We start from the raw sequence: 19264 nt of genomic DNA, 5'->3' as shown, positions 1-19264 counted from the left end.
TGGGGGTTGCTTCATCATCTTGGGAGAAGGCTAACCTCCGCACAAATACTGGGAGAAGCACAAAGGCCGTTAAAGCTATGGAATCATCCCGGCAACAGGAACCATGCAGGCACAGCACCCTTGTATGTGTGATGCACAGAGATCACGATGAAGAATGCAAGAGTTAACCTGCTGAATATGGACATACATTTACTGTCTGGCTAAATTCTTCACAGAAATGAAGGTTTCCTTTGTATTCCCTTCCTGTTCGGAATCCAAAGCAATGCTGGAGCATCTGCATCCTACCATTGCTATACTTTAATGCCATGCAACATATCCATCCATTTGCAAGTCATGCAAAACATATAATATACAACACACACACACAAACATACTTATTTAAAATAATATCAAATTCTGCTTTATCAAGAAAAATCCTCTTGGAGCAGCTAATGCATGGTTTTTAAAATGGCAACAATTCCTCTTTAAAAGATAAAGAACGCTCAAGATAAAGATCTAATGTAGCAATATAAGCCAGGTTAAAAATAGTATTTTAAAATGCAGCCGTCAAGGCTGCAATCCTATGTACACTCACTGAAATAATAGAAACAGGTTCCTGAATGAATGCGACTGACTTCCAAGCAAACATATATAAGGATTATGCAGGGAAAGATCCAATTAGAAAAGATCTGGTACCGGAAAAACAGCTTCAGAACTAGGTGAGTCTTCCTGGAGACATTCTAAAGTTTGGGTGTCACAGCTGAAAAAGCCCTTTCCCAGTGCCCCTAATTTCTGAAGACAGCAGGAACCAAAAAGCAGCCTCTAATGAACATTTCAATAGTCAAACAGACTCATTGGGAGGCAGTGTTTCTTAGGATAGTCTCATGTTTAAGTTTTATTTGCCTCTAGAAAATGTTCATGCAATTGGTATTGCAGGTATCTGCAGTTACATTGGTATCTCCACTTACTAACTGGAGAGAGTTCCATAACCATGAAGCAATCTCCAATAATAATTGTATGCAAGCCTTTTCCTCTGAACCACTCTCACTGTAGAATCTTGCTAGTATACATACCTTGCTTAGAGGCTAACTGTAGTTATTAAATGGTGATGAATAGATGCATATTCACATAATCATTTGGAGAATCAAAATCGAAATCTACATTTAGATAGAGAAGGAAATAATTCCAGATGAACCTTGATATCGGAAATTCTGAAATTCCACGGTTAGCTCATACCAAAACACTACTAATGATTCTGAGTACCATGGTATGCTTACACCTGAAGTAAGAAGTCAAAAATAGTAACATTCTACTCCAGACCACAGTTTTTATATGACACACAAAGGAATTAGAGGCAGGAAAACTACATTTAGATTTAGATATCTGAAACAAGTGCTTTGCAAGATCAAGGGCAATATCGTTTCTGTTTTCATTGCTGAAAAAAAAAATCAGATCACAGTAACATCCCCTAGTTCAGTGGTGGCAAACCTATGGCACGCATGCCGCAGAGAGCATGCAGAGCCCTCTGTGTCGGCACACAAGCCAAGTTGCCCCAGCATCGCCCCAGCAGCCGAGCATCAGATAACAGCGCACACAGGGGCCATGCACATGCTCAGAAAGGAGTAGTGGCACCAGGCAATGACATCACAAGCCGCGACTCATTAGCCGCAACCCCTCCAAGTGTTTGCATGGCCAGTCAGTGTGCTGCCAAGGAGAGATATACATATATATTTGCATGGACTGGCTGTGAGGTGTTTTTTCTAAACTAAAACCTCAGTTTTCAGGTTTTATTATAGTGTTGGCACATTGCAATAAATAAGCGGGTTTTGGATTGCCGTTTGGCACTCGCTTTCTAAAAGGTTCGCCATCAGTGCCCTAGTTATTGACAGAGAGCCAATTCATTGTCTTCCTGGTCTCCTGAACCAACCGATGCAAGAACAAAACAAAAATCAGACACAAGAGTCTCGAAAAAGCACATAGTCCCCCCCTCCCCTCCATAGTCACTTAAGTACATAGTACTTTACACATAGTACTAGGAGAAAGTATGTTCCAACCAGTTTTAAGAATTCGGGATAGGGAACAGGGAATGAAGACCATGGGCAAAATTATAAATCGTATAGGCACCAAAGTTACATTCTCTTTCCATTGGAAATCTTGCTCAGGTCCCATGTGACTTTCATAACACCACTAGATATTTTCCTTGAAGTGGCATTCCACAATCATTGGCTGCAAATGTGAACTCCCTTCTGGCCCCAACATTACACAGTGAATTGAGCAGACACCATAGACAGTAAACCTCTTGAATGCCATGTGACGCTTGTAGCGTGATACCAATTTCCAGAAGTCTGTTAGGCCCTCCTGAGTATCATGTGAGGCCTCTGCAATTCAGACTATTAATGTTTCTTAAACACCACAGGAAGGAAATGATGATTCTGCTCCAATGTCCTACTGCTTAATTTTAGAAGATGCTACCTTGTTTTGGCTGGAATGTGCATGCATTTCTCTTTCCTTCCAACCCTCAACACCATGATCCCTGTCATTAATGAGCCTGTTTCTACACCAGCCCATTCTTCCTTGTTCCTTTTTAAATTAAATTTTAAAAAGGAAATTATTCTTTTACATAATGTTCCCTACTGGATTTATAATCTAATCTGCATCATGCAAAATAAAAAGCAAATATTTCTTGTGTTTGAAATAGCCAATATTTTATAAGTGTTATATATATAGGCAGTCCCTGGGTTATGAACAAATTATGTGCCCAGGAAAACAGAAATTCATATTTAAACTGAATCTTTACGTTAAGTTGGATCTCGTGTAGTTGTCACTCCACATTCAGGTGGGTTGGGGCACGAGGAACCTGCAAAAGTGGAAAAACCGCTAATATCTCTTAGCTCCCACCTCCCCCCAAATTCAGCAGTACCTCCTCTTTGCAGCAAGGGAATCTTATTGTCTAATGTGGCAGGATAACAATCCAACAAATGCTGGAGAGATTTCCAACTCAGGATGGGTAGGATAGGAAGGCATGCTTTGGAGGCTCTCCCTCTCTTCCATTTGCTTCCTCTCTCTCTATGGTGATTACCATTTTTGCAGTAATTTTTTAAAAAAATTAATAGGATGTATGGCAGTTTATTCATAAATACAGCTTAACACAGACATTTGTAACTCAGGGACTGCCTGTATTCTTATTTATCATTACATTTTAAAAGAAAATGATTACTACTACTATATGAATTGGACAATAATAAATTTTAAAGATAAAGAAATAAATTCAAAAGTCATGACTTTAATATTGCCTTCATGGAGTATTGTCTTCTATATACACTGCTAGTCACCCTGGGCTCTTTGTGAAAAATGACATTCAGCAGCTGCAGCTGTTCCAGGTGTGGCCAAGGAAGACTCTTGCCTGAATTCCTGGAGAGCTGCTGCCAATCACTATAATGAAAGCTAACATGGACCATCATCCCAACCTACTGCACTTTGGTAAATGGGGTTAAACTGTACTTTGTGAGCTGCTTCTTCTACTGCTGCAGTTTGTGAAGTGCCACAGAGGAGTCAGATTAAAGGACACAGGCGTTTTCCCAGGAGGAGGAAGCAGTGAAGTAGCCAAATTTGTTTATGAAACTCTTTCGGGTGGTTAAAATAAAAAGGAATGCTCAGCAGCTCCAATGGGATCTCTCAAAACTGGAAGAATGGACAGCAAAATGGCAAATTCAAATCAATGTAAACAAGTGCAAAGTAATGCACTTCCCAATTTCAAGTATAAGCTGATGGGATCAGAGGTAGTGTTGACTGACCAAGAAAAGGATCATGAGGTTATGGCGGGCATCTTAGTGAAAACGTCAAGCCAGTGCGCAGTGGCTGTGAAAGGCAAACTCCCTGTTAGGCATAATTAAGAAAGCATTGAAAGTTTTACTTTCATCAATAAGTTCAATATGACACAGCATCATATTGCCCTTACACAAATCTATGGTTAACCACATCTAAAATATTGTGCACAATTCTGGTTGCAGAACCTTAAAAGGAGCATTACTGTGTTGGGAAAAGTGCAGAAAAGTTTGACTAAAATGATCAAAGGTGTACAAAACTATGCATGGTGCAGAGAAGGTAGGAGACATTTTTCTCCCTCTCCCATAGTACTAGAAACTGGGGGAAGCCCAGCATCTTAAACAGTACATAATTAAACTACAGCATTCACTTCCACAAAATTTGGCTTTTGAGGGGATTAGAAAAATTCACAGAGGAGAAGGCTCTCAATGGCTACTAGTCCTGATGGCTATACACTACCTCTAGTGCATCACATGTCTCCTACCTATGCCTGGGGCACTTGGGCAGAGGGGGGCTGTTGCATTCATATCCTGCTTGTGGGATCCTGTAAGTAACTGCTTGACCACTGTATGAACAGAATGGTAGACCAGATGGAGCACTGGTCTCATCCATAATGCTGCTTCTTCTGTTCTGTTCTGTTCTTCATTCTTCATTTCACTTTGAAGTTTCACTTACGCAATACTTTGACTGATTACTAGGCAGGATAGGCCCACACAGTCCTGGAAACAGTGTTGTACTAACAAAAGTGAATCTGGAAGAGGCAGTGTGCCTTAGGGTATATAGAAGTGTTAATGTCTTATGCCAGTCACAAGACTAGGCTGCATGTTTTATTAAGCATTCACTACATTCACTACTCCTTCATGGATCACTGCCTTGTCGTGGCGAAGGGGCTTGCGTAGCTCAATGAAGCTATGAGCTATGCCGTGCAGGGCCACCCAAGAGGGACAGGTCATAGGAGAGAGCTCTGACAAGACGTGATCCACTGGAGAAGGAAATGGCAACCCACTCCGGTATCTTTGCCATGAAAACCCCATGGACAGTACCAAAAGGCAAAAAGATATGACGCCGGAAGATGAGCCCCTCAGGTCGGAAGGTGTCCAATATGCTACTGGGGAAGAGCGGAGGGCTAGTACTAGTAGCGCCAGAAAGAATGAAGCGACTGGGTCAAAGCCGAAAGGACACTCAGTTGCCGATGTATCTGGTGGTGAAAGGAGAGTCCGATACTGCAAAGATCTATACTCCATAGGAACCTGGAATGTAAGATCCATGAATCAAGGCAAGCTGGATGTGGTCAAACAAGAGGTGACAAGACTGAACATCGACATCTTAGGAATCAGTGATCTAAAATGGACAGGAATGGGTGAATTTAATTCAGAGGACCATCAGGTATACTACTGCGGGCAAGAATCCCTCTGAAGAAATGGAGTAGCCTTCATAGTCAATAAAAGAGTAGGAAAAGCAGTACTGGGATACAATCTCCAAAATGACAGAATGATCTCAGTTTGAATCCAAGGCAAACCATTCAACATCACAGTAGTCCAAGTCGATGCCCCAACCACTGGTGCTGAAGAGGCTGAAGTTGACCAGTTCTATGAAGGCCTACAACACTTTCTAGAATTAACACCAAAAAATGATGTCCTTATCATCATGGGGGATTGGAATGCTAAAGTAGGAAGCCAAAAGATAACCGGAATAACAGGCAAGTTTGGCCTTGGAGTACAAAATGAAGCAGGGCACAGGCTGGTAGAATTTTGTCAAGAGAATATGATGGTCATAGCAAACACTCTTTTCCAGCAATCCAAGAGACGACTCTACACATGGACATCACCAGATGGTCAACACAGAAATCAGATTGACTATGTGCTCTGCAGCCAAAGATGGAGAAGCTCTATACAGTCAGTAAAAACTAGACCAGGAGCTGACTGTGGCTCAGTTCATGAGCTTCTCGTTGCAAAATTTAGGCTTAAATTGAAGAAAGTAGGGAAAAGCACTAGGCTACTCAGGTATGACCTAAATCATATCCCTGATGAATATACAGCAGAGGTGACAAATAGAATTAAGGAATTAGATCTGATAGACAGAGTGCCTGAAGAACTACGGACGGAGGTTCACAACATTGTACAAGAGGTAACAACTAAAACCATCCCAAAGAAAAAGAAATGCAAGAAAGCAAAATGGCTGTCTGAGGAAGCTTTACAAATAGCTGAGGAAAGAAGGGAAGCAAAAGGCAAGGGAGAAAAGGAAAGATACACCCAATTGAATGCAGAATTCCAGAGAATAGCTAGAAGAGATAAGAATGCCTTCTTAAATGAACAGTGCAAAGAAATAGAAGAAAACAATAGAATAGGGAGGACCAGAGATCTCTTCAAGAAAATTGAAGATATGAAGGGAACATTTCATGCAAAGATGGGCATGATAAAGGACCAAAATGGCAGGGACCTAACAGAGGCAGAAGAGATTAAGAAGAGGTGGCAAGATTACACAGTGGAACTATACAAGAAAGAGCTTAACATCCCTGATAACCACGATGGGGTGGTCACTGACTTCGAGTGAGACATCCTGGAATGTGAAGGCAAATGGGCCTTAGGAAGTCTGAGCAACAACAAAGCTAGTGGAGGTGACAGTATTCCAGCTGAGCTATTCAAAATCTTAAAAGACGATGCAGTAAAAGTGCTACACTCAATATGCCAGCAAATTTGGAAAACTCAACAGTGGCCACAGGATTGGAAAAGGTCAGTTTACATTCCGATACCAAAGAAGGGCAATGCCAAAGAATGTTCAAACTACCGCACCATTGCACTCATTTCACATGCTAGCAAAGTGATGCTCAAAATCCTACAAGCTAGGCTCCAGCAGTATGTGGACTGAGAGCTACCAGAAGTACAGGCAGGATTTCGAAGAGGGAGAGGAACTAGAGATCAAATTGCCAACATACACTGGATCATGGAGAAAGCTAGGGAGTTCCAGAAAAACATCTACTTCTGCTTCATTGACTATGCTAAAGCCGTTGATTGTGTGGATCACAACAAATTGTGGCAAGTTCTTAAAGAGATGGGAGTACCTGACCATCTTATTTGTCTCTTGAGAAACCTATATGTGGGTCAAGAAGCAACAGTGAGAACTGGGCACGGAACCACTGATTGGTTCAAAATTGAGAAAGGAGTTTGGCAAGGCTGTATACTGTCGCCCTGCCTATTTAACTTATATGCAGAGCACATCATGAGAAAGGTGGGGCTAGATGAATCAGCAGTTGGAATTAAGATTGCTGGGAGAAATATCAACAACTTCAGATATGCAGATGATACCACTCTCCTGGCAGAAAGTGAAGAGGAACTAAAGAGCCTCTTGATGCAGGTGAAGGAGGAGAGCACAAAAGCTGGCTTGAAACTCAACATTAAGAAAACTAAGATCATGGCATCCGGTCCTCTCACTTCCTGGCAAATAGATGGGGAAGAAATGGAGGTAGTGACAGATTTTATTTTCCTGGGCTCCAAGATCACTGCAGATGGGGACTGCAGCCAAGAAATTAAAAGACGCTTGCTCCTGGGGAGGAAAGCTATGGCAAATCTAGACAGCATACTAAAAAGCAGAGGCATCACCCTGCCAACAAAAGTGCGTAAAGTCAGGGCTATGGTTTTCCCAGTTGCAATGTATGGCTGTGAAAGTTGGACCATAAGGAAGGCTGAGCGCTGAAGAATTGAGGCCTTTGAATTGTGGTGCTGGCGGAGACTCCTGCGAGTCCCTTGGACAGCAAGGTGATCAAACCGGTCCGTCCTAGAGGAGATCAACCCTGACTGCTCTTTAGAAGGCCAGATCCTGAAGATGAAACTCAAATACTTTGGCCACCTAATGAGAAGGAAGGACTCCCTGGAGAAGAGTCTAATGCTGGGAACAATAGATGGCAAAAGGAGAAGGGGGCAGCAGAGAATGAGGTGGTTAGATGGAGTCACTGAAGCAGTTGGTGTGAGCTTGAGTGGACTTCAGGGAATGGTGGTGGACAGGAAGGTCTGGAGGAATGTTGTCCATGGGGTCACAATGGGCCGAACACGACTTTGTGACTAACAACAACAACACATTAAAGTATCTTTTGCAAGCTGTACCCTCCAGATCTGTCAGACTACAATCCCATCGTCCTCAGCCAGCATGGTACTGCATATTTGGTGGATGATACTTTGTGGCAGCAAAGAACAAGGCTTAAGCTATCACAACAGTGTTTAAAAATATAAGCACATCATAAAATGGAAAAGAATGCTTTTATTACTGTTGTTGCCGGGTCAACCATTAAGGATTGTTGCCGGGTCAACCATTTGGAAAAATGTTATCCATTTACACACAGAATCAGTAAGTGTTCAGCCAGGGAAAGCTTCACACACACACACACACAACACTTCCCTGATAAAATGTGCGAACCACAGCCTGGAATAACCAGTGTGAGAGGAGTTCATATTTCATACCCCATTTTGCCTTCAAGAGTTCTTAGACTAACTGTACTTTTCACATATTGGCTGTGCATTTTCAGAATAAAAAGTGAAGAGAAACCACCAATCCTGCACTTTTCAGAATCACCTGTTCTGCATTAATATGGATTCATATTGACTGGATATTGATGGCAGGAGGTTTCAGTGCTGCAACCCAAAAGACACTCCTGAGGACAACTTGGGACCGGAACATTTGAGAAAGCACCTTCTCCAATGACCAACCTACCTAGTGCTGAGGTCATTGGAGGACATGCTCTTGGCATTCCACATGGACTTAAGGCCTGAGTGGAATCCACAAGAACAGTCTTTAGGGTGTTAGCTCCACTTCTATAGCACTCGCTGCCTCTGGAGGTCAGGCAAACTCTACATTGTTAAATTATATTACTATACTGTTAAATTATATTGTTTTATATTATGTTATTTATTTATGATTGTGAGCCGCCCCGAGGCTTCAGCAAATGGGACGGCATAGAAGTTCCCTACATACATACATACGTACATAGTTTTTTGGCACCTACTGAAAACATCTTTATTTCAGGAAGTGTTTCTTGGTTGAGAAGCCAATGTTTTACTATTCTCCTATTCTTAATACATTGCTTTATGTTTTATGTTTTGTTTACCTATGAAGCTGAATATGGCTGGTTTGCCAAAACAAAACAAAACAAAACCCCCAACATCCATCTGGAAACCTTGACTGGGCCAAGATTCTAGGGGTATGTATAGCATTCAGGTTATATGACTGCTCTATGAAATACCAATATGGAACAATCATTGCTTGTATATAGAGCTACTAGGAGAAATGCAGGATTACTTCATATCATTTCAATCCACTTTATTATTCTTTAAGGCATCCTTCCCCACCCTAGTGCCTTCCGGACGTATTGGACTACAACTCTCAGCATCCCCAAGCCAAGTTATTAGTTCTATAATAAAAATTATTGCCTCCCTTGTGTTCCACTCCAAATGTAAAAACCTCTGTTGTCTATAAACAGTGGGCAACATAACCGCAATGAACAACAAGGAACAGAACTACTCTCTAATCAACATTTTGACATTTTTCTGTGTCTTTCAAAAGCATTACAAGTTGCTGAAACTGGCCCTGTACCCCTGCCCATTTCCCAAACTCAGCTGCTGATTAACTGGTTTGCCTCCTACTGGGAGAGGTCAAACCAATGACGCAGACACATAGCCAAAGTTCTGCTTCCTTGGAGTTTCCTTGACTAGTCTCCACTGAGGCGGACAGCTTTGCAAATTGAGTTATCTCACTTTAACTCTTTTTAAGACAGAAGTTAGAACTGTGCTGAAAATTGGTCCAGATCCCAACCTACCTATAACAATTACACAGAAGTGCCATTCTACCATATGGTAGAGGACTACTCCCATCATTGCAGCACTGCCATTGGAAAAGGCATAATGTGGAAAACTGTCATTCCATGCAGTCCTGGAAGTTTCCTACTGGAGTTCCTATAGGAAGCAATCACAGCTCAGCAGCAGAGCACATGCAGGTGCCCAATGCAGTCCCTGATATCTCCATCAGACATCATGTGATGCAAAAGACCGGAGGCCCTGGCCAGCCACTGCCAGTAGACCATGGACCATAAAGGACACTGTGGCCTGAACAGACAAATACACTGACCTGGAATAAGACCATTTCTTGTGATTTTGTATCTGGATGCATGACAAACAGAAACCCTGCAGGTGAAGCTCTCCTCATCACAGTACCTCCATCCTATGTAAAACATTGCTTGCAGAATGTATCCTTGTATTAAACAGCACCTGCTCTTATTCCGAAGATTCCATGCATGTCTTGCCAAAGAGATTAATAGTGCATCTCTTGAAAGCAGAGAAAAGTTACTCTGGTAAATTCTTACCTGACTTTGCCCAGTGTGATCCTAAAGAATGTGTGAGCAGAAATAATTATTCCCAACGTATCTGTACAGGACTATCTAACTGCATTGCATACAATGCAGCAATGTGCACATGAAGCCCTTTGCACCCCCTTCAATCTGTCCATGCATAGTTTGTTGATATGTCTTGCATGAGCCATTCACTGCTTTCTTTGGAAGACGCCTGCAATTCTCTGCAATTCTCACCAGCCCCAGCCAGCACTGCCAACCATGAGGGACTGTATGCAGCCCAACCACAGCTGGAGGGCCCTAAGTTGTGTAATCCTGCTTTAGACATTACATGTTGAGGGAGGATTGTTGCCCAAATCATCTAGACTGAATCTCAAACAGAAATAAGACATATAAATCCCTGCCTCCAATGGCAATGTTAATAACCATATTCTAACCTAATGTTTTGGCAGTTAAATCCTTGCATGCATGTTCTGGAATGCAGAAGAAATGGGTGACAGGCACTGGTCCTCAAACTGTGATAATATTTTTATTGGCTGGCTTTTGAGGTAGTATCCAAGAGGCAGCATCTTGGTACATAAAGCTGGCAGAGTGCCTAGCAGGAAATAAGACTGTGGTATTTTCTATTGTTGCTATGGACACTAATGACCAAACACACCTGCCTTGGGCAGCCCTTAAGGATATTCATCACCTGAGGACTGGTCTGGTTAATTTCTTTAAAACAAGAGTCTCTGAATCCCCCTAATTTGTGTTGAAGAATTCCAAGTTAACATTGCACATGGAGCAGCAGTTGCTTTGCTGCTCTTTTAGAAAACAAGACAAAACAAACACAAAACCAAACCAAACCAAACCAAAGAGCCATCTATGTGCTCTACATTCATCTGTGATCTGGAAGTTCATCTGTGCTTCTAGTTTAGTGCCAAATAAGGAATGAGACTGAGACCTGGATTTTTCGGACCTTTAAGAGCTGCAGGGGTGGTAAAGAAAAAACACCCCAATTCATCTGTCAATGCAAAAAGAAAAGCAGTTCCTGGTGAAACTCTACCTTCTATGTAATTCCTTAATTCAGTCTTGAGTTCCAACACTAGCAGACATATGCTGCTTAAATAAATACCTAAATGCCCTTCAAATGCTCTTGTGGCATAATGGCTTTTCCATTTTGTTGCCATTCAAAAGCAGTGAGAATGGTTTCAGTGGGTACATCAAGCAGTTACTTATTAATACAATTGTCTTCAATGTTGAGCATTTTAGTCTTCATCTGGGGAATATCTGATGAGGCTACTTATTTTTTTATTCCTCCCCTTCACATTTTATCCAGATCCACCCTGTCAGGTAGCCTAGATTGAGAGTTAGTTACTGGCTGTAAGCATCCAATAAGCACCATATCAGAGTGAGAATATGAATGGATCTTTCCAGTCCTGATCCAGAATAAATACGGTATTACACAAACTGTCTTGCCTCATGAGGTTACTCTACCAAGTAGATTCTAAAGTTATTCCAAAACATGCTGACAACACAGGTATACCTTAAAAAGCATTCCCCTGGTGAAGACTTAAGGGAGTGGAATGCACTGGGACCAGTGTTGTACTGCATATTGCTTCCTGCACCCATCCAACTGATTCTCTTTGTATTTGGATTTATAGTGCTGTCCACTACATTATAATTTGGTAATTCAAATAAGGTTAACACTATTTCTCTCTGGATCTTTCTTTACATAGAGAACAATTCACAAAAGCCATATGGTAAGGTTAATATTGCTTAGACTATCCTACTACAACATCTGTAACTTGTAGGCCAATCCCCTGTATGTATCAAACAAAACCTATCTAGTTCAATGGTTCTTAGTCGATGGATTGCATTCTAAGAGGATCAAAACATTGAACAAAACATTCTCAGACACAGCGGGAAGGTGCACATTTTTCACTCAATTATGTTTATTACATTACATTTATATCCCATTTTTTCCTCTTGCAAAGAAGCCAAAACAATAATGCATACTTCTGCATAAGTTGCTTAGAACAAGGGGCTATCTCTGCTGCCACATCTTACTGCGAGTTCCTGCGAGTTCACATTTAATTCACAGTACAGCTGCCACCTCCAATTTTTCTTTCTCACCATTTAATCTCATGCCACAAGCCCTCCTTGTTCTGGAGTGTTTCCCTGCAGTTCCTGAAAGCAAATCCAATATATCCCTATTTCCCCCAAAAGGACTCCCTTTGTGCTATTTTTTCTGTACTGCACTGATAAATTCAGCTCTGCTCCCTTTAGAATATAGCCAAGAAATGCCATATAAGAGCTTCTAGTTAAAAAGAGGTCTTTAAATATGGACTGGATTTTGTTTACTAACCCTGTTCCACAAACCAATCAACAAACTGAAGCTTATGTATTTATTAGCATATAACAATTTTTCCAAACTGCGATTTTCCTACTCTCACGACACAGTTCCCATCTTAGAGCTTTTAAAGAAATGTCAGCAGTCAGATTTCCCAAGATGACACAATGTTTTAATAAACTGTGAATGCATGACATACAGGGCTATGATTTTCTCATACCAAAGTTGCTTAATCTCAAGAAACAAAACACAAATAGTAAGGACAGCATTGAAGTAGATTACTTGATAAAAAAGGATGCCAACTTCCTTCCCTGGCAGGACTCCTGTGCCTTGAACAGCTCTTTCATACAACTTTTTTTTTTTTTTTACAAAGAGTGAAACAGATTACTCTTTTTCCTGGCAGTGATGTGGGAAAAGCATTTTACACCAGGGTGCAATTCACCTGCTGAATTTTTGCTTGCCACACAGTTGTAAAGGACTCAGCTCTACTGGGGAGCAGGCAGAGAAATGAAGCCTTTGTGTTTGGAGGCTGCTGGAGGCAGAGGAGTAAGGCCAATAAAAAGCTGGCAGTCTTACTCTCTTCTGAGCATTAGGGTGCATCTTGCATTTGAAAAATAGCTGTTCAGTCACATGGAACTGTCTCACATACTAGCTTGCTTGAACATATGTTATTTCAAACGGCTCTGCATTCTAAGACAAAAAACACCCCAAAGCTGTTTGATTATTTTAAATGGAACAGTCCAGGTGTCAGCAGAAAGAACAGCTCCCCAGGCAATCTGGAAATCCTGAATATGCAACAGGCACACCTCATTACAACAAAGCATTTCATTTGCTGATGGGAGACTAAAAGCTTTCCTCAAAGCATCCATGCCACATTTCACCTTGACACCACAGAAAAAATATTTAGAAAGCTGGACTGACCCTTCCTAGGGATTTAGCTACCATCATTCTGTTCATGGATTAAGTGAAACATATAACACTTGCATCCAAAAATTGTATTAAAGGTTAAAAATAAGGGAATTCTGTCTGTCCATGTCTCTCTTATTAACAATAATACCCGTTTGTCTTTGCTTGTGTGAATGCAGCCTTAGCAGCAGGACTACTGCTGATGAATTATGACATGGACATTCTCCTTTATAAGAGCTGGCACCAGAAATGGAGTAACTAAAGTTGCTGTTTGATCTCAGGTGTAAACAGGTGACTTGCCTGGCAACCTTTGACAAGTTAAAAGAGTTCTCCCTGGATGACCAAGCAGGAAAGCTTTTGAAAATGTAGAAAGTAGTGGATCTTTTGCTATGGCTGTTGCTTAGGCCGTCTGTGTGCTAAAAGTGACTAAAAATGCCTGCAGTTAGGGTAGGTTACTAACTTTTGCTGCCTTTTTGGAAGTCAATTCTAATCAACTGTGCATATAGACACTATTCCTCTATCATTCTGGTTGTGTGTATGGTGTACTTGCTGGGGCTACTTCCAAACAGAGAAATGCTCTCACATGAACCTCAAATCTAGGTTGCTTACAATCTAGAGTTCTGATGAATATTAGACAATAAAAAATATAAAAGGCACAATGGGAGACCAAATCAAAGGCCGATCTAGTCCAGTATTCTTTCCACACAGCTCCAGCTTGATGACTTCAGGAAGTTCATGAGCAGAATAGGAGTGCAATACCACCTTTCAGTTAATGATCCCAGCAATCTGTGCACCGAGGCATATGCAAGTCATACTAGTAGCCACCTGATAGACAAATTCATTCAGGATAAGGCTAATCTCTTTTACTGTCTCCTGTGCATTTTCTATGAACAAAGACTAGGCTTTGTTTCAGAACTATTTTTTACTGAGACATAGAAGTATGTGCAGATTTAATTAACTGAAAGATATGCAAGTAATTGACTAAAGTTTATTTAACTGGTGACAGTCCAAATATGATCTTACCTACCCATGTTCAGGATAAACTTTAAAGGAAGTCATGCTTCCTTTTTTTCCTAAAAAATATTTAAGCAGCTGTGGGCAACTTGTGACCCTCCAGATGTTTGGACCTACAATTTACTTTATTTCTCATCTTAAATAGACCCAATATTTATTCTGGCATAAGCTTTCATGGACACTGCTGTTCATCTGATACATGAAATGTTAACCTCAGATGTTTTTAAATATCTGCCCATCAACCTGCTGTTAAATGAACAACTGCAGTGGCCAGTTGGAAAATCAACAACCTGCAAAGCATTACTCTCTATCTCACAGCTTGGTTCTTATCATATTTACTCAGAAATCCTAATTCTACATAAGTATAATTTAAGCAATACATACTTCATTACATTCATTACTGCCTAGAGTGGGAGTGCTTTTAAGCTATCCAGTTCATACAAAAGTGTGCTTATCTAGGGTTGCCAGCTTTTATTCCTATGAGCCTCCTCTGCCTTTCAAAATACTGTGGGAAGCAAAAATGCAGCAGGTGAAGCTTTTCTTAGCATAGAAATAAGAAAAGTGTATTGACTTTCTGCTTGCTGAGTAGCTGTTCAAGACAAAGAAGTCCTATCAAAAAAGGTTTAACAAGGTTGGGTCTAGTCTAGTGGATGCATTTTCACTGAAAGCTTGTTATGTAACAGGTTAATCTGCATATACTACACCCACTTTGCATCTGCTTGTTACTGTACACATTCAAGGGGAATGTTACAGCCTCAAGATGTTGTACTAGCCTGACCTGGGGTAACTCAGCTCAGCTCCACATGTTATCACCAGAAGAACATCTATGTTGTCATGCCTGTTTGAGAAGGAGGGACATGTGAGATAGCCTAGTATTGGAAAAATGACTCCTCCTTTTAGTCCATTTCAGTTCACATCATACATGATATGAAGGGGCTATTCCATTATTTTACTCTATAATTATCTAGTGCTAATGGTAAAGACTTGGATTACTCCCTTAAAGGTCATGAACTGGTTTTGAAAGTAGTGATAGATGGAAATCTAAACTTAGCTCTTACATTCTGCTTTCTGGGCCATTAACAGACATTCTCATTGCATTTTTATCATGCTGATCATAAGGACTAGCACTCTGCTTTTTTAAAAGGCTGTTGTAAGCAGCCACCACAGGAATCTGAGCGGGCTTAGCACTACAGGGTAATAAATAAAACAGTCTCCATCATGCAGGTTTGTGAACAACATTGTGGTGCAAAGACTAACATGTTACCAAGAGGAAGAAAAATAATGGAAAAGAATTCAAATAAGGAAGAAAAGAGGCCATATTCAAACAGTTCCCTCTCAATTTGTTCCTCTAAGCAAGAGTTCCAGTTCCCGAGACTTTAGTCCTATGCATATGTGCTTGAGAGTAAACCTACTGACCTCAGTGGGACTTGCTCCCAGCAAACATGCCCAGGAATAGCATGTAAGTGTTTTCACTGTTCTGCACCTGATGTGTTTATCAAGCAAATTAACACCATGACATGAAATAGAAGAGTAGCAAAGTCACTTCCAAGGTCAAGGTACAGAAGGCAGCTGATGGCTCTGGGGAAACAGGACCACATCCAAGAAAAATTGGATGTTGGGTATCTTCCTGCAGCTGGGAAGTTGTCTAATTTCATAAAGAGAGCCAATAAGGTGGTATCCTGAAGCAGAAAGCAGCACACTGCAGAAACCCTCTCTCTTCTCCTGTACTTGGGAAGCCCTGCAGTGATAGAATGAAGTCACAGCTTTAAAGAGGAGAACATTCTGTCCCAGATTATCAAGGACAGAAGTATCTAGCATTACATCATGTCACTCATAATTGGCTACTGCTTTATTGTCACCTATGCTCTCTACAGCTTTACCTCATTCAGTTTTCAAGTGCTGATGCAATAAAGGGTTCTCCCACCATGCTGAATTTTAGGAACAGATGTGAGCCAAGAGAGCATTGTTTGAGTGTTTTTCACCGTCTGGTATGAACCATAGTGCACTGCATTATAAAATAAACCCAGACAGACACCAACCAACTAGATTAATATCATCTTGTTTTCCCAAGGCACTGCTAGCATGTCTGCAAGACTCATCTCATTCTCTCCTGCCACCCCTCCTCCAACCCTTCCCAAAGTCATACGCAATCAAGCATCCAGAGTAATATGGGCAGCAGCACACTGACAATACAAGTGCAGCATTCCCAGCCAGATGTGCCTTCCAAATGTGCTGAATTATAATGCTCATCCTTTCTGGCCAGCATGGATAGGGTGATAGGAGTTGTAGTCCAGCACATCTGGAGAATGCAAGACTAGGGAGAGGGTGAGAAATAAATGACTCTTGCACAAGAGAAAAACTCCTTAGGGAGGGGTTATAGCTCAGCAGGAGAGCACAGGCTTTGCACACAAAGGGACCCTAATCTGAACTCTGGTGTCATCAAGAAGAGCTGAGAAAGACTCCTGCCAGGAATCCCAGCACTCAGTAAAAGTTTAAGCACCATTCTTGGGGAGGGGGAATAAATTGAATAAATAAATATAAATGCTGAATTAGAATTCTCAGAAACTCTAACAATTGAACATACTGGCTGGGGCTGATGGAAGTGGAAATCCAGAACATCTGGAGGGCATCAGATTCAGGAAGGCTGCCTTGAAAGTTGCTGCCATTCAATGTGCATAATATTAGGCCACACAGAGAAACAGCTGCATTGAATGTTCCTCCCTCTTCTAGGTTAATCCAATTTCTTCAGGGGTGATGAAAGGCCAGCCAAGCTAACCAAACAAATTCTCCTCTCCCCATTTCTATTGAAACAGAAGCTTCCCGTTTATAATGTCTGTTTGCCTTCCTGGCCTATTGTGGGAAGGTAGAGAACAGCATCTCATTTTCATTATCCATTCTTTCCTTTTCCAGGCAAACTCCCACAGGAGACAACTCTTCCTAGCTTTGTGTTTGCAGCTTGTTCTCTTAATCCCAATGACCTTCTTGCATATGCTACAGGCGCAGAGGCAGCCATGGCAAAGGTGTCACAAGATAAAGTGACCTCCCACACTACAGCCATTCCAAAGCAGAGAGGGAGAAAGAAAGAGAAAACAACCCAGCCAGTTGCTGACTAAGCCCATTCACTCCATCACACAAATATGCTCTTATCTAAAATCTGCCACACATTAAAGTGGAGGTGGAAATAAATTTAAACTGAATGTGGGGGTGGGGAGTTTTCAGCCCTCTTCTCTACCTCTTCCCTGTGCCTTACCCTCGATCTTCCCTAGAAACATGCAGAATTAAGCAGCTCACAAGTTAAGCGAAATTAAGGGTGGGGTTAGGAAAAGGCAGATAATTCATAATCACTTTGGTAATTCCCTCTTCCAACTTCCCCTCCAAGTTTCCCACCACTCCCTATGTTTTATGTAAACTCTATTTTTTCACATTTTGAATAGACAACAGTGTAAAGGGTGGAGCAGCAATCGAGCCCCTTCTTCTAAAAAGTGGAGGAAGTGGTTTGGAGGAAATAAGGAGAAAGGGAGCCTCCAGAAAGAGAGGCGGGGGAGCGGTTTCTCAATCAAAAACATTTTACCCTGGTAGATCTTATGACAGCAGAAAGGAAAGCGGGAGTGGATCATGACATTCCGCCAGCCGGGCTTGCTTTACTCCATGCCTTCTCCCGCTTGCCTGCCGCCCCCAACACACGCTCAGCGCCACCAATTTACAAACACTGCGCCTTCGCTGCAACGCCAACGACCTGCTAGGAAGGAAATCGAGAGGGCAGAGGCAACCCGAGCCAGCGGTTCCATGAGACACCGCCGCAGCGTCGCTCCCATCTTAGACGTCACTTTGCGGGGAGGCACCGGCGCTGTCTTCTTCACCCCACACTGTCCCTACTTGGACGTCAACCTGCAATCTCTTTCTCCCAACTGGAAAAATGGGGGGAAGAGAGAAGAGCCACTGGATTGTTCTCCACCTTGAGAGGTGTGCGTAAAAAGGCGGCCAAAGGCGCTGCAAACACAGTCCTAATCCGTTTTCTGCATGAGCTCTTTCTCACGCACACTGGCTGGGAAGGGCATTATTCCCTTTCCTCCAAGCTCGATGAATGTCAGATATAGCCTGCCCTGGGGCGAGAGAACTCGCCCTTAAGCACCCGGGGGAGGGAGCAATATAGGGATCTGCTCAGCCTCTTCCAGTCAAGCCTCACCAGGGCCGTCGCTTTTCCGCAAATGATCTCTCCTCCTCCTCCCCATCCTCTGACATGTATTTTAAACGGGGCAGCAGATAGCTTCGCACGTGTTTGGGCGAAATACAGGTATGTAAAACCGGCCCTCGTAATCCAGACACCCACCCCATCCAAACAGCTCAAGATGCCTCCGCCTTACCCAAGAAACCATCCGGAGGATCGTGTGAGGTTGCCGGAGGAAGGTCTGAGGGTCGAAGGCGCCTCCGGCTTTGCCCGCTCCATACGCGCCCGCTTCCATCCTCGGAGCTGCCCCGTAGCAAGATCCGCCGAGCTGCCGCCGCCGCCGCCGCCGCCGCTTCTCGCAGCTCTCCTCCTCGGCAGCTAAAGTTTATCGCACGGGCAGGGGGATGGTAAGAGAGAAGAAAACCAGCGCAGCAGTGAGCGCACGGCGGCGTCAACGGAGGCAGCGCAGAGGCCAACGCAACACCAGGGGGGCCTCTGAGGGACCGCTAGCCGAGCATGGCCGGCCGGGCGTCGCTTCCCTCCGTCACCTCCTGCTTGACTTCCCCGGCTAGAGGGGATACACAAACGCGGTCGCGGCCAGGGCGGCAGCGGCGGGCTCCGGTTCAGCAGTAAGTAGTAAGCAAGCAAGGGGCGCTCCCGCTTAGCAGCAGTCCAGGGACGGGCGCGAGCGCCGGAGACCAGAGCG

General features: G+C 42.7%; 1 protein-coding gene across 3 annotated transcripts in view; it reads right to left on the bottom strand.

Moving 5' to 3' along the window:
* The window catches only part of SYNGR1 (synaptogyrin 1), a 35406-nt gene extending 16142 nt beyond the window's left edge, over positions 1–19264 (bottom strand). Inside the window, exon 1 of one of the 3 annotated variants that reach the window (XM_044454720.1) lies at positions 18755–19264. In XM_044454720.1, coding sequence (XP_044310655.1) covers positions 18755–18853 — 99 coding nt within the window. In that variant the 5' untranslated portion in view covers positions 18854–19264. The remainder of the gene's footprint in view (positions 1–18754) is intronic. The other 2 variants (XM_044454719.1, XM_044454718.1) reach the window with 2 other exon arrangements.

This window comes from Varanus komodoensis, unplaced genomic scaffold (genome assembly GCF_004798865.1).
Source record: "Varanus komodoensis strain SLA01 unplaced genomic scaffold, ASM479886v1 scaffold8, whole genome shotgun sequence".
Taxonomy (NCBI): Eukaryota; Metazoa; Chordata; class Lepidosauria; order Squamata; family Varanidae; genus Varanus; species Varanus komodoensis.
The sequence above is the reverse complement of the archived record's forward strand: the minus strand, read 5'-3'. Positions and strand labels throughout refer to the sequence as shown.